This window comes from Lissotriton vulgaris, chromosome 10, assembly GCF_964263255.1.
Source record: "Lissotriton vulgaris chromosome 10, aLisVul1.2, whole genome shotgun sequence".
NCBI classification, from domain to species: domain Eukaryota; kingdom Metazoa; phylum Chordata; class Amphibia; order Caudata; family Salamandridae; genus Lissotriton; species Lissotriton vulgaris.
In genome coordinates, this window is record NC_141698.1 from 802,935,540 (window position 1) to 802,950,058 (window position 14,519).

The 14,519-nt window shown below is 42.5% G+C and overlaps 1 protein-coding gene across 2 annotated transcripts in view; it reads left to right on the forward strand.

The window, feature by feature from the left end:
* LOC147688813 (ATP-binding cassette sub-family B member 5-like) overlaps positions 1 to 14,519 on the forward strand; it is a 973,135-nt gene that overhangs the window by 678,325 nt on the left and 280,291 nt on the right. For both annotated transcript variants that reach the window (XM_086941722.1, XM_086941721.1), the window contains one exon: positions 9,167 to 9,328. In XM_086941722.1, the coding sequence (XP_086797848.1) occupies positions 9,167 to 9,328 (162 nt within the window). The remainder of the gene's footprint in view (positions 1 to 9,166; positions 9,329 to 14,519) is intronic.

A 14,519-nucleotide genomic window follows, 5' to 3' on the forward strand; every position in this document is an offset into this window, starting at 1 on the left:
GCAAAAGGATTCCTACAGGCAACATGCAGCAGTCTTCTCTGAGCAGCAGCCGGCTCTGCGGTACAATGCTCGCTGTGTCACAGCAGTACCTCTTCCAGGTGCCCAGCTGCATGTCGTGGCTCACTCCTGCACTCCGGTGGGTACTGGAGTCAAAGTGCTGCTCAGTACGATACTTCAGTGAGTGCTTGTCGCTTCTTTGTGAGATCGATGGCCACAAGGTCACATATGATGATTATTCAGCAGGGGGAAAGGCAGGTGCTATCTTTGGCACACAGCTCTTTGAAGCACATCTTCACGAGGAACACCCATGACACCTTTCGGGTCACTTAATCTTCAGGTCTGGCCTGAACCAATGACACACTTGGCAGTGGCACAGTCACGCAATTCACTTTTGGGGAACACGGGACTCCAGCAGGAGCTTATCCCTGCTTCAGTCGAGCCTACCACACACATGGCTCAAGGTACCTGGCTCTCCAACTCAGACAACTTATGAAAGTTGCACTGCAGTATCATGAATCTTTCGGCACAATTATTTAGCCAGTCTCTTTTGGATGAACCTTACGCCAGTGCCAAGTTTTTTCCAATATCGCTTCTACTGCACAGTAGGCACTTCCTTTCCTCGCTTACAAACAGTATGTCTTGATGCCAGCACAATCCATTAATTCCCCCTTCAGATCAGCCTCTAAGTGATGTTCCATTACCTCTGATGATTTGCCTTTCAGCGCGACACCAACTGCAATGAATATCCAAACAGATAGGTTGGTTCAAAAGTTTATTTCTCATAACAAGAAGGAGCAACAACAACGCTTGGAATCACCTCTAGTCCCTCCTCCAACTTCTGACAACTGCAGTTTTACTGGCGCACCGTAAACGGAGCAAGCACAAGTTGTGCGACCTGCCACTTTCAGCAGGTTACCGAGCCCGCTGGTCCCTCGAGGAAGCCCTACTTGGGAACTGTAAGTTATAGGTACTAATGACCAGTAACAATTAAAAAGAGGGTAAATCACTTACTTGTCCCTACAGGCTGCTTAATTAGCAGCCTCACATTTGCACAGGTCCTGAAGAAAGCCCCCGACCCATCTGTGTGAAAGAAGGGCTGAAACATGTTGACTACTCACACGGACAACGAGGTGCTATAGAATAGTAACATTTCTATATATGCACCGCCCTGATTTTAACCTTGCCCTATCTCCAACTGAATAAAGTTTCTTTGGGATGGAGGTGCAGGCAATTTTAATTCACCTCACATAGCTTTGTCTTATCACTGATCACTCCTGTAATCACCAGATGGTCTACCTCCAGGTGGAGGAAAGCATATTGTTAAAAAAGACCCGATGATGATGCTTTGATGTCATGTAAGAAGAAGGTTCCGGGCCCAATGTGTCTCTAACACAGATGTGTGTTTATTATGACAAATTGTACTGTCTCTTTTAGTGTGCTCTCCATGACAAACTGTGCTGGCTTTTCTTGTGTATTTTTCCTGTTTTGTATTATTTGTTATCTTGATGAATTGTTTATAGATACATTGTGGGTTTTTTTCAGCCACGATTAAGTAGAAATTTGTATGGATTTGATATTCACGTAATTTCGACGTGAAATCTTGTTTTTAACGATCAATCGATTTTGATACGTTTTGCATATGTTTGTAATATTAAAAAGATAGATATAATTTCTATTTCTTGGCATTTGGCCCTGAGTCTGCAACTAAACTCCCTTGTGTACAGCTGACGTTAGAATAAGCGGTTTGGTGTCTGTTGTGAGTGGCATATTTAATTTAGCAAACCAAAGGAAGCCTGGTTTATAATTGGTGATTTGAACCCCATTCCTTTGGTTATAAGGGGTCCCTCTCTGTTTTTCCGGGCCGTTGAACTTGCCCAGTTCACCTCTAACCACACCCTTGAATTCCACTTGTAAGTCATCATTCCTTTCATTATTACGCTCATTCATTTCAGTAGCATACACAGGGGATAAGCCGTAGGATCCAAACATATCCACAACTCTTCTTGAATAGGCCATCTCAGAAACGCTAACCCTTTTTTTGCAACAAACATTTTACCACGCGTTCTTCTTCCTTTAAACTCCATTTCAGACCAAAAATACCCCTTTCATTCAGTTCTTTGATCAGAATAACTTCCTGGCTGTACCTTGAATGGCTTGAGTGGTCTCTCTTTCCACAATTTTGTACATAGAGTATGACAAAGAATTGTGTGCCACACACACAAATCTACCATCATCTCTACACATTTGCCATTCATGGTAACTGTTCACTTTGGCAAACTATTAACCCTTGGATTGACTGCACACACACAATACCACTCCATCATCCACATCCAACGCCTCATCTTGCACTACACAATTTACTCCCCCTATAGATTGATCCTTACACACAAAACCAAAATGACTCTTCTTTTTGCTCTTGTTACACAGTTTATCAGTTCCTGGACAACATTTTGCATTAGCCAGATGATTAAAACTACCAGACCAATAACAACTAAATACATTTTTCCACCTCGTAGGTTCATTATTTCTTACTTCATGTTCATTTTGTGTACTACTTTTTTCCGTTTTCTTAACACTATTGTATTTTTTTCAGCGGTACACACTGAAAATATGATACTATCCTTCCTCACTTGATGCACATATTTTTCTGATAATTCAGTCATCATGGCAGCATTAGTTGCGCCTTTCAAAGTAGTAGTATCTGTCCCTGCCCATAGCCGTTCTTGCACTTTATTCCACTTTGTTTTCATTGAAATCTCACCACTTCACACCTCATCATATATGACGTGTTCTAAATCACATTACACTGCCAAAGCTCTTAAAGCTGACACATATTCATCAATTCATTCACTCTCCTTTTCAACATCTGTAATATAATTTAAATCTCTCAAGGTCTATGTTCACTTTTTTCCCATATGCCTCCAGTACTTGCCTGAAAGCCTTTTTATGCACATTCATATCTCCAGCATTGTCCAATCCTGGTAAATGTTAACACTCTTTCAATCCTTGGGCGCCCAAAGATAACTTAACTAATGCCAACTGTCTAGCAGGCGAGCATTTGCCTTCTCCCAACACCTCCACAAATGCTTGAAATAGGTCAATCCACATAATCCACTCAATTGGTGGCTCTTCTGGTTTCACCAGAAATGCAGGTGGTGTTTGAAATTTCGACATATTCAATAAACATATCGGTAACTGCAAAATAATTTGCAATTACTATACTGGAATACACAATGAACACAGATGCCAGATGCTCGGTGTTCCGGCCACCGACAGTCACACAACAGTGCTTCCTTTAATAATGCCTTCTCGTCCAGGTTAAAATGACCACCAAACTGAAAAGCCAAAATCAACAAATTGCCCAATTCAATATGGCCGCAAAGAGTATAAGTAGTATTTATTGTTGTGCCTATTTCAAAACGGTCGTCGAAATAAGCATCTGGAACAAGACCTTGCTCATTGTTGCCTCGGTGATGACAGCATCACGTGTGCACCTTACGGAAGGGAGCATTGATGACAATCACCCCACTGTGCCTGCACTCTACGATCGCAGGGCCCCGCTCACTCAGCCTGCAAGCAATACCTCTCTGTGGCTACTCTCTCCAACTGCCTGCACTCTCCGATCGCCAGATCTTGCTCACCCAGTCTGCTGGCAGAAGCAATTACTGACTGGGCAGTCACGTGAGCTCAATGGCCCTCGCTCCATCCTGTTTTCCCGCTTGTTGCCCTTGTAAGGAATTTTGGTGTAATACCTTTATTTTGCATAAAAGGCCAGTGTTATGTTATGGGGCATTTGTATAGTGCATTATCACCACAGAGGTCTCTGAGCGCTGTTCGAGAGGAGACCACGAGTAGAAGCGGAAAGTCAGGAGGAGTGCTATACATGGAGCACCAGGCTTCCAGGAAGAGAACAGTTTTTAATCTCTTCCTGAAGGTGAGCAAGTTGGTTTACTTGCGCAAACTTTCCAGAAGTCTGTTCCAAAGTGACGGCAATGTGGTCGAAAAGGTTCTCCCCCCCAGCGATGGCCGCTTGAAACGTGGACATACCAGGAGACATGTTTCTGATGACTGCAGCCTCCTGCTAGGAACGTATCGGGCCAGTCTATCCTTGATATAACTCGGGGCAGAGCCATAGATGACTTTTGAATTTAGATCTCTGTGATATCGGTAGCCAGTGTAAGTCCTGCAACAACGGGGTGACATGGGTCCTCCTGGGTTTTTCAAAAATCAATCTGGCTGCATCGTTCATAACGCCTTGAAGCCTGGCCACAGATTTTTTTGGCAGCCCGATATACAGGGAATTAACATAATACAGGCGAGCCAGGATCAAGGCTGAGACCGCTATCCGGATGGTTGAAAAAGACAGCAGCGAGGACAGTTTCCGAAGTTGTCGCAGCAGTCCCACACAGGTTCCTACCTCTGCCGAGACCTGTTGGGACATTGACAGCATAGCGTAGATTTTGATACCGAGACTTTTTAGTACGGACGCTGGTTCTGGGGACTGTCCCTGTTCACTAGGCCAGAGCAGCTCATTACAGGGGTTCACTGCTGTAGTGACCGCCAGCACCTCCGTTTTATCCGGGTTCAGTTTTAATGAATTCGCCGACATTCAATTCACTGTAAACTTCAAGATATCTTGCATTCTCGCCTGTGATGTAGGCGACTAGTAAATTTTTGATCAGAATTTGTGTATCGTCGGCTTAGTTATATACCATACATTCCAGCTGGTTTAGGGCGGTGACTAAAGGCTGTAAGTAAACATTAAAAAGCGAGGGGGACAATGCTGATCTCTGCTGTACTCCACATGCCAAGGTCACAGGATGAGATACCAGGTCTGTTAGTTAGACTCTTTGAGAGCGATTTCTGAGGAAAGAAGCTAGCCAAGCACTGGCTGTGCCATGGATCCCTAGGTTAGCAATCCGCGACAAGAGTTGATCATGATTAACCGTGTCAAAAGCCGCGGATAGATCTAGCAAAACCATAGCACAGGGCATCTTCCTATCCGCTCTCATTCTCATCTCATCCAGCACGGAAAGCATGACGAATTCGGTGCTGTGATGCGGCCTAAAACCCGCCTGGTTGGGTTCGAGAAGATGATTGGCCTCCAGGTGATGGGCAAGGGACTGCAGCACATGCTGTTCTAATATTTTTGCTAAAAATGGCAGATGTGAGATCGGTCTGAAATTCTTCAGATCCTGGCTGTTTTAATAACCGAATCACCCGAGCCTCCTTGAAATTGCTAGGGACCTGTCCAGTTTCCAATGAGTGATTGAGGAGCGGGAGCAACCTGTCCTTAATTTCTGGTGATGCCAATCTAAAGATCTTGGGGGACAGGGATCAGCTGGAGAGCCTGATTTCACCCTCCCGGCTAGCATAGTAAGTTGTTCTTCTGTGAGAGTATGGAATGAGGACAGAGTAACGTCCACCACTGGAGGGCGAAGATTTGGCTCAATTGTGCAGGGAAAGGTTGGAGTGTTCTGGATTGCCACCAACAGATCGCTAATCTTTCCCGTAAAGAAAGCTTTACATTTTTGGCAGTCTACTTGTGTGAAGGCCGTTTTTTGCACCCTCTCTTTCCTGAGTTCATTTAGGACCCTGAAGATCTATTTCTGAGGGTTGCCGCTTCTGTAATCATAAAATGCAGCTTTCCGGGTTAGAATAGCTTTTTTATAGGCGGCAAACTTTGTGGTATAAGCTGCATGTGTAGTGGAGTCATACGTTTTTCGCCATGCCCGCCAGTGCAACAACAACGATTGGCATCTCCTCCTGTTCCTCCTCCAATTCCTGACAACTGCCATATACCATCACATCACCCCTCCACATTCTACAATCTAAACACCCATGCTGTACCATTTCATGTGGTAGCATTACACACGCGGATTCTTCACATTCTACCAAGATGCCACACCGACCTTTAGCTGTGTAGTAGTCTGATACTCACAAAGTACCCCTTTCTCAGTAGAGGGCATCACAACAACAATAATGAGTCTTGAGATCCCAGCTTCATACTGATTCTTCAGACAGATGATGTGAACTCCAGGTGGGCTTCCTTGGGACCAGTTTGGGTCGTTCCCTTTTCACGTTTCCTGGCAAGGCCACCTTCCAGGTATTGACTCTGTTTGCAAAAATGCTATGCCTGTACCATCTCCAGGTGGAGAGCCCACCATAGACTTACAAAGAGGTGATAGCAGGCTGTAACTAGCTATTTGTGGCTCCTCCTCACAGAGATCAGTGAGACAAGAATCTGTGGCTCTTCAAAGGACTGCCTTACAGCAGATACTACAGACTTCGCCCTCTACCCCCTGCCATCTATCTAATCTTACCTGCAGGCTGAATTATTTACAGCCTAATGTATCAATAAGGGAACTGACACTTCGAAAGAAAGTCTGTCTCCTCTTTCCTTTCCACAGCATCTGGTCCTCCTTCCTCCCATATAGGAGATTTTAACACATATGCTGTCTGGAGAAAGAAACTTTTCCTTCTTCTTGTACCCTGGGCCTGGCTGTGAACTTCTGGAAGGAACCCGCAGAAATGTATCACTTGAGCAAAGCACAATATCACATCTAGCACACACGTACAACACACAGGATGACGTGTTCAGAATTTCTGTTCATGGAGCGCAGCGGAACTTTAGAAGAATGGGCCTGTAAGCTTGCATTCAGGTCTCACAGGTAAACGCCTGTAACTATAATTCACCAACACTACATGCTGCCACCACTGTGCATGGATGGTAGTCCCCTTCACTATGAGGGTGTGCTTGGTGCCCCTGTCTGGGTTCAGGAGTAGGGTTCTGATTACAATCTTGGTGGACAGGGTTGGTGGTCCTTCAAATTACAAGTCCATTATATCTTACTATATGTAACTTGTAATACGGTAAATGGGATATCCATCATGTTTCCCATCCACCAAGATCGTAACCAAGCCATAAGTCAAGAACCTATCATTTTCGAAAGACCGGGCCAAGATGAAAGCATGAACACTGTATTAGTGTGTCATGACCAAAAATAAAAAAATCCAGGATGACAGGCAAAAACAGTTCGGCACACAGGGCAGGGGACACGTCTGTACATCATGCAGGGGATAGTATTGTCCCAACATGCATTGATAAATTTAAAGGACTTTTGTTTATTAGTCCAGTGGTCCAATTGAAGTTAGACAGAATTACAACTCATAGAATGCATTTGATTGTGTTTTTGTGCAATGTGCAGTGTACTTGTGTTTTGAGCACTACTGCTATTGATAAGGGTGGTTTTGCCTGTGGTTTCTTTGATGACATGAAAAACAAACCTGACAAGCAGTCTAAAATAATTACGGATAGTTTCCAATGCTTATTTTCCCATGTTATTTTTATTAAGAGGGAAAAAAACACATTAAAATATAGATGCTTCTTTATTTCCAGGTACATAATAATACAACATATTTTACATAGTGCCTGCTGCCCTAGTTTTAATATAACAACAGTCAGAATTGTGTCTAATGTTATTTTCAGTTTGCTATTTTCACGGTGCAGTGACTGTTATTTCTCTCCAGCCCAGCCATTGTTCCAGAGAGAGCCCTGCTCTCACACTGCATAGTTGGAGACAATGGACGTGGTGCCCTCCCTCCTCCATATATGCCCCATTTTGCCTCCTCACCCAGAAACTCTGTGCATCAGGTACATACGTTCAATGTACCCAGGCACTCAGCTGAGAACAGATGCTGTCCTCCATGTTTACCCAAATGCTGCGGGCACAGAGATCAGGGCCGTCGACAAAGACAGTTTATATTTCCGAGAGTCCAGTGTATTCTCAACCTGCTATCTTGACGAAAACACAAGTTAGGCTCCCACCCTATTCCCATGGGTCATTGTCACTAGTGTTTCGTGTTCCCCATTGAGCCCTAAGCGCTCTATTGTGTATAGGATCCCTCTGGTGGCACTAATTCGTAGTTTTGAATTTGAAGTGCTGTCCTATGCAGACGACACACAAATCATGCTTTTCTAAAGATATCAAGTGATAAGTAGGGGTCACAATTGATAATCAGCTGCCTCTCATCCCTCATTTATATCAGTTACGACATCATCTTGTGTATTAATCAAAATGTTGAGGAAAGTGATTAGATGTGTACCCTATAAGGCGAAATAGGTGGTGGTACATGCACTCATAACATCAACATTAGATTACTCCAACTCTTTGTATCTCAGTTGACATTCTTTGCAGATTAGGAGGCGCCAGCTGGTCTAGAATGCACCAGTGAAAATGTTATTTAACTTCCCAAAGCACTATTTTATGTATAGGAAGCTTAGGGACCTGCATTGGCTGCCAGTCGGACAGAGGATTCTTTTCTGAACTCTTTCCTGGGTTCACAGTGCACTATATAAGGCGGGGCCTTGCAGCCAGCAGAACCATGTGAAACCTCATCACCCCTCTCCCCCTAGGAGTATTAGTTCATCTAATGTGGTCTCTTGTTATCCCCGAGGTTTGGTTTGAATTGTAGAGGGGGTTGGTCCTTGGCAGTCCTTGGTCCTAAATGGCGGAATCATCTTCCAGAGCCTCTTTGAGCCACCTCTGCTCTCGCACATTTTTTTAAAGAACTAAAGACCCGGCTCTTTTAACATCAGGAGAAGGAGGCTACTGACTGTTAGTATAAGTCTTCCACACAGTGCCTAGAAACTCACTCTGGTGGGTATGATCGCCCTCTTTAAGTTGAAATTACATTAAATTATATTACATGACATTACATCAATTACTCCCACACTTTGGATGCACACGAAATTTTCTCGCAGTGCAGGAAAATTTCACGCGTATGCAATTCGGACGGCTCCCAGCCGTCTGACGCACACGCCACCCGCTACGTTGGACAGCCGGGAGCCGTCCGACGCATCCAAAGGGTTAAATGATATCATCTTAGTTATACAGCAATACCAACTGAAGTATCCGCCATTTTGCTCCTCTCCTCGGGACAGGCACTCCTCACAGACCACAAATATGACAACCTCCACGCCACATCCATGAACTCCTCCACAGGTATTATACAGGGGACATCTATAGGTAAAACTGAGGACTGGCTGAGAAGTGCCTGCAAGGCAACATAATTCCCACCATACAAGACAAGTGAAATAAATGGATAAATAAATTTATTATAATTTATTGACCTTTGTGTGTTAAATGTTTCTCTTAAATTGCAGGCCAGTGAAGGGCGAACTACCATTGTCATAGCTCATCGACTCACCACAGTTTGGAATGCTGACCTCATTGTGGCCTTACAGGATGGAGCGGTGGTTGAAAAAGGAACACATTCTGAATTAATGGAGAAAAAAGGTTTATACTATGCACTAGCAACAGCACAGGTATGTTTTGATTTTTTTTGTCTTTTTCAGAAGTGACAACTTTGACTGCCTTTCACTCAGAATATTTGTTTTTAGAGTTGTTGAGTGTCAACGAATTGAGTCTGTAGAGAATACAACATTTAAAGCATATTTTAACATAAATACTTCCATGATAAGAAAATAAATTGCATAGGACTATGCAAACATTAGAACCAAAAAATGGCAAGGCTAGTAGGTCTGGCTTCAATTTTTCAACTCATGTAATTAAGGTATTCACGTTTGAAGTTTACATGTATTACAAAAATGCTGTGATCTATTGAGATATTCCACAGACTCTTTAAGTATTTTTTCTGTATTAGCTCAAATCAAAACAATATAATTGATGTACTGAAGTGCCGCCAGAGTACTGTTGACAGTAATTATCACTATACTTAACATAATTGGAATACATACTTCGAGTCTGGTGATAATTACTATTAACAGTGCTGCAGAACTTCTATGAGTGCCATTTTTGCCTCAAGTCTGACACATATATTTGTGTATGCCTTTGAAGAACGTTTTGTGTTGAGGGACAATAGCCCAGATCATTCTTGCATTAAATGTTGGAAAAGGTATATTGATGATATTTTTTTATTTGGGCTGATTACAGACGAAACACCTTGGAGAAAGCCTTACTATGAAATTCTATGAAGAAATTTGTCACAGAACTAACTTGTCACCTTATGGCTTTTTTTGAGGCTGTGGTGGTGATCGGATGCCTCCCCCCCACCATGCATGAGGCGTTAGTTATCACACCTGTGACTCCCTGTTTGTCATATCATCCACTATCAGTTCTTAATTCAGACACATTCATAAAAAATAATGGCCAGTCATCTCAGCCCTCTTATGTTAGGCTTGGTCTTACCCGAACAATCCGAGTTTCTACTGAGGCGCACAACCACCAATAGATTATGAACCTTATTTGGTACATTAAATCAGTTAGACTCTGAAGTCCCTGTGTCCTTCTAGATGCCAAAAAGGCATTTGCCTCTTTAGAGTGGAATGTTATACCTGCTGTGCTGGGAAAGGTGGGCCTGACAGACATTTTCTTAAATTTAGTGCAGCTGTTATATACTTCACCATCCGCCCACATCAAAATAATTGACCAGATCTCCATCCCCTTACTATAGCATGGGGTACCAGACAAGGATGCCCTCCTCTTCCTTACTATATGCATTGGTGGTCAAACCACTATCATGTGCAGTAAGAGAACAAGACGCACACAAAGGATTATGGGTGGTTGGACGGCAATTGTTGATATATACCTGTGCAGGCCACTTACTGCTATGTGTCCCTGTAAAAAATCTCTCCCCAATGCTTTGGGGAATCTTTGAGTTTGGAGTCTATCAGTATTAAATATTAATTGGAGCACGTTTTTCCTCTGCCAGGTGCCACCACAAGCTGCCCATTTGAATTTCCACTTCAGTGGATCAGTGAGCCTGTCCACTATTTGGGGATTAGAGCACACTGGTATCCCATAGAGGTTATATATACTAACTATGGCGAAGTGCTCACTAAAATTGCTGATAGTATTGCTAGATGGATGCAGCTCCCTTTGACTGTGACTATTAGGATCTTCATGAAAATGGCGGCAGTACCGAAATAGCTATGACTTTTTTTAACATACCAATCGCCATTACCAAAACCTTCTTTAATAACCGTAATCAACTAATGATTCTACTGGCATGGACTGGTAGGTAACCCTGTATTGCTTAGACCACGCTTATCATGCCAGTATGAACAAGGTGGCCTGGAAGCCCCTGATTTGAACAATACTATTTTATCGCATAGTGCCAATTTGCATGCTACTGGTTGCATATTTCTCCAACAATGTTACATGTGACATTGGTAAAGGATGCAGAATCCCCAAAAAAGTGGAGGTAAAGCTATTTGAGAAGCCCTCAGGAAGTGTAATCGCTTGAGACTAGCTAATAACACCGAATACACTTGCTACTGGCTGCTTCCTAAATAGGGTGGCAGGATGTTATACTCCCCAGTTGTGAGGGGGCATCTGGCCTCCAATTCACCAGGAGAGGGAGACTCGTTCACAGCTTGTAAAAAAAATGAATAGCCAAGCTTGGTGACCTGTATTCTAACTGGATTGTTCCGCGATCTCTGCGGTATAAAGGACCGCACTTGGGACGTGACAGCACTGGGCATCTTTGTATATTATAAAATTCTTAGTGCAGTTAAGGATGCATTTCCAAAATGCCTGGCTGAACGTGCATCCCTACCTACAGGATACGAAGCACTAGTTCATTGCACACCATTTCCTGTCGGTCTGCTCTATCCTGGGTCTCTTCCCCTTCAGCCCCTTCTAAAGCGTAAATCCATCGGCAGCCAGAACTATATGGAGAAATGACGGATTAGTTAAGGACCTACTGCTGTCTGCTCAGCTACATGGAAGTGTCTCTCCATGACAGGCATAGGCTGATTCACTCTAAGTTTATACAGCGATTTTACCACACGCCAGAATGATTAAAAAGGTTTGGCCTAAGAGAGTACTTAGAGGCATACTTATCAAGCCCTTTTCCTGTTCGCAATTGTTTGCGAACAGGAAAAAGTCTTTTGGGATGTATCATCCCAAAAGGCCCTTGCAAAATAGGGAATCACAGAATTTGCGATTCCCTATTATGCAAATGCATTTAAGGAATCACAATTTGCAATTCGCAATGAAGGAATATGAAGGAATCGCAATTATTATTGCGATTCCTACATACATAGCAATTTTGGAGTCCATAATAGCGATTTGTGAAAAATCACTTATAAGAACTCCCAAAAAGGCTGTTTCATACATATGCCCCTTGGACTGCCTGCGCTGTCCTTGCAGGGGTGCAGGAATTTTGATTGGACATGCCCTGCCATACATGAATATTGATTGAAAATATTCTTGGAGCTGTGTAAAATGATCAGTGTACATGTGGAGCCGGTTCCTACAGCGTTGTTCTTAGATATGTAAAAAATGTTCCAGCACATTGGCGCAAATATACTGCATTGGCCCTAATCCTGGCAAAAAATGCACAGAGCGATGCAGTGGGGGAGAAGTCCCCCTCTGACACTGGCTTGGTATACTGTAGCACAATGTCGACCAACGTTACAATGCTACTGCCTGCCAAATCTAGACTTAAAGACATATGGAGACCGCGACAAACCTATTTGGCAGATGATAGCCTGGAGGATTATGGAATAGCTTGGATAGTGAGACTTCTGTGCCCTTTACACTCCCTTAAATGTATGCTCGAAATGCTTGAAAAAGTGGCAATTTGAACGCAGATTTCAACCATAAATCATTTACTATCACTCTTTCAGTATATGTATTTTATTAAGCCTTTGACTTCCTTGCCGTCTCTTCTCATGCACCATTTATAAGGATTGGTATGTAACACAGCCGTCTTAGACACTTCCTATGAGACCTAAGGGTTGAAAGCTGTAATTCTCTAATGTCGTTAGCACAAAACTTTAAATTAAAGTCTAAAAAAAATACTGAAATATGAATATTACATTTATATCCCAATAATATAGTTTTACAATTGTTTCTAAATAAGGGGTTGTACCGAACAGGACCATAAACCTTTAAAATTGACTATTGTATTTAGTTTATTTCAATATTTAATACTTGTCTCAGTCCAAAAGGCTTTATAATGTATTACTATATATTTTCGTTTGAAAACATGGGATTTCTGAGCTACCTAGTTGGGAGTCCTCCGTCTCTCTATGTGTATCCCTGTCTCTTAAGATCTTGCTGCAGATGAAGCTAAAATATATTATTAAGACCCTTTATTCTAAGGACCCCATGCTTCAAACTAAAAACAGGTCACAAACGGATTCTCAGAATCTGCCCCTTTGCAACCGGTATTATTGCATTTGGAATGCATTATCCCAAATGAAAAAATCGGAAATTGTGATTGTATTTAAGGAATTGCAAATTGCGATTCCTTAAATGCAATGCTAGAAGTAATTTAAAATAGCAATTTCGCTATAAGGGGTCGCAAATTACCGAAAAATAAAACAGGTCGGTAATTTGCTAAAACTTTTAAAAATGAACTAAAGTGCATTTTCCAACATTACATGTTGCACACACACATGCCCTTGGGGCATATGTGTGCGCAACATGGGTGCACATTACAATTTCAGAGGTGCAACACAGTGTCCTTTTGACACCCTTGCACCCTTGCAATTGCATGCACAATTTGCAAGTACCTATTGGGTACTCGCAAATTGCGAATGCAATTCCCATTCACTCCTTTGGGCCTGTAGGCCCATAGGAATGAATGGGAAGTCATTCCTTGATTACGACTCGCAATTTACGACTTGCAATTAAGGAATGTTTAGGAATCGCTTTTTTCATAGCGATTCCTACATGCATAGGCTTTTGCGATTCCTTAATAATCTCAATTAAGGAATCGCAAAAGCCTTCCTTGATGCGTGTGCCAGAATGTTCAGTATCAGGAAACGGATAAACTAGTTGTGCCACTCACGCCAAATTATTTACTCCGTTTACCATACGCTTACAGTATCCAGTCGGCGTGCCAATAACGATGTTTAAAAGGGGAGCATCTTAGCTCACAGTTCTGTACCCTTATTGTCGGAATTCACAAAAACACACTGTCTGACCTAATAATGTTTAGCTTTCCATTCTATCCTGTTGACAGAAATATCACGCTTAGCAATACAGAATCTCCTTGTACGATAATTATAGTCCAGTCTCAGACACAATTTATACTTATTCCTATTTTAAATCAAAAGTCACGTGGTTTTGGTTTGTGATTTCATATAGGAAATCTCTACCCCTCTTACTCCAGCAATCTCGATGGTTCTGTATGTTTATCACCTTTTCATATGAAGTGGTTAAGGTAAGGTGTGGCGCTCCACAGATCTCTTAACTAATACATTATTAGGTGGTTGGTAACACATGACTCCAAGAGGTGGAGAGATTATTTGGGGTCTCAATCCCCTACCCCTGCACAAACCATCAGAACTTCTTAAATTCATGCTAAATATAAAACAAATAATATTTGTGAAAACGTGTTAGTATTTTGGCACTACTCTCATTGCAGTTTCTGATTAGTGGGAGGTTCTTCTCCTTTTAACCCCGTCAGTTATTTCTACAACACTACGCACAATATAGTATTTTCTTCTCATAACCTGAACAGAAATGTTTGCATCATGGTGA